The 1,159-nt window shown below is 41.3% G+C and overlaps 1 protein-coding gene across 1 annotated transcript in view; it reads left to right on the forward strand.

Moving 5' to 3' along the window:
* LOC101846596 (chondroitin proteoglycan-2) overlaps positions 1 to 1,153 on the forward strand; it is a gene marked incomplete at its 5' end in the record, with an annotated part of 3,115 nt that extends 1,962 nt beyond the window's left edge. The window contains 1 exon segment of the mRNA XM_005103434.2: positions 169 to 1,153. Within this exon segment, the coding sequence (XP_005103491.2) occupies positions 169 to 398 (230 nt within the window).
* Between the last annotated feature and the right edge of the window lie 6 nt (positions 1,154 to 1,159).

The raw sequence follows: 1,159 nt of genomic DNA on the forward strand, positions 1-1,159 counted from the left end.
CTCTCTCTGTCTCTCTCTGTCTCTCTCTCTCTCTCTCTCTCTCTCTCTCTCTCTCTCTCTCTCTCCTTGCCTCGCCTTCTCCCTTTCCCTATCCCCACTCTCTAATAACAACACAACTAAAAAAGTTCCCAAAAAACACCCTATCCCATTGAGTTCTTTCCTCTCCAGAGGACGGAAGCCACCAGAGAGGTGGCCAGTGTGACGCCATGTGGAGATGCCGAGATGGTCAACTGCTTGACCTGTGGCGCTGTCCAAGCGGGCTCAGTTTTGACCTGCGCACTCTGACCTGTGTTTCTCAGTCGTCCACCTGTGTCGATAGCGTTATTCGTACGCACATATTGGAAGACTTGATTCCAGATGTTCAAAGCATCATTGGTGGCTCCATTCAGCCCTTTTAGGGGATGTCTAATGGAACACAAGCCCTGAAAGATACAAACACTGACAAAGCAATTACAACACAGACACTAACAATGCTATCAATTATATTGACATACATAAGAACCACTGGCAATAGGTTCAGAACAATATTGACAATCTGATAAATTACAATGACAATACAAGCACCTGCAGATTAATTATTCATATCAACAACTTGATCTAAATATTATGAAGACAATGCAAACTCCCGTAATAAATAAACTGACAACCCAAGCAGTAATAATTACAAGGCGAAATTAAACAAGAAACATGTAACAATAAAAGACTATGCAAAAGTTTAAGGTATCATCAATGAGGAGTACCGTAACATGAAAACGTTATTTTTTTGTCGAGAAAAAGCAAAATAAAGATACAAAAATAACAGAAGGAGAGCCAAGAAGTAGCTAGAACTTACCAGTGGCGCGCCCTCCAATCACTCATGAGGTCTGTCTTACGTTTTCCCTTCTCTAAATAGCTGTCAAAGCATCGATGTTATTCTTATTACTTAAACAGATAAAACAAAGCACCCACAGCACAGACAATTACACAGTTAATGAAGACGTCACACCAGGACTGCCGCAAGTTGTCAGGAACAATGACAAGGGAAATGAAAGCCTTCATGTCAGTGATGTCACTATGAGAGGGAATCCGTTATAATGATTAAATATACTTCTTTGTCATGCATGAATGCAATGTGTATGCCCGTTCATTCGAGTGAACTATTTTACGTAGAACCCCCCCC

Source organism: Aplysia californica, unplaced genomic scaffold (genome assembly GCF_000002075.1).
Source record: "Aplysia californica isolate F4 #8 unplaced genomic scaffold, AplCal3.0 scaffold00372, whole genome shotgun sequence".
Lineage (NCBI taxonomy): Eukaryota > Metazoa > Mollusca > Gastropoda > Aplysiida > Aplysiidae > Aplysia > Aplysia californica.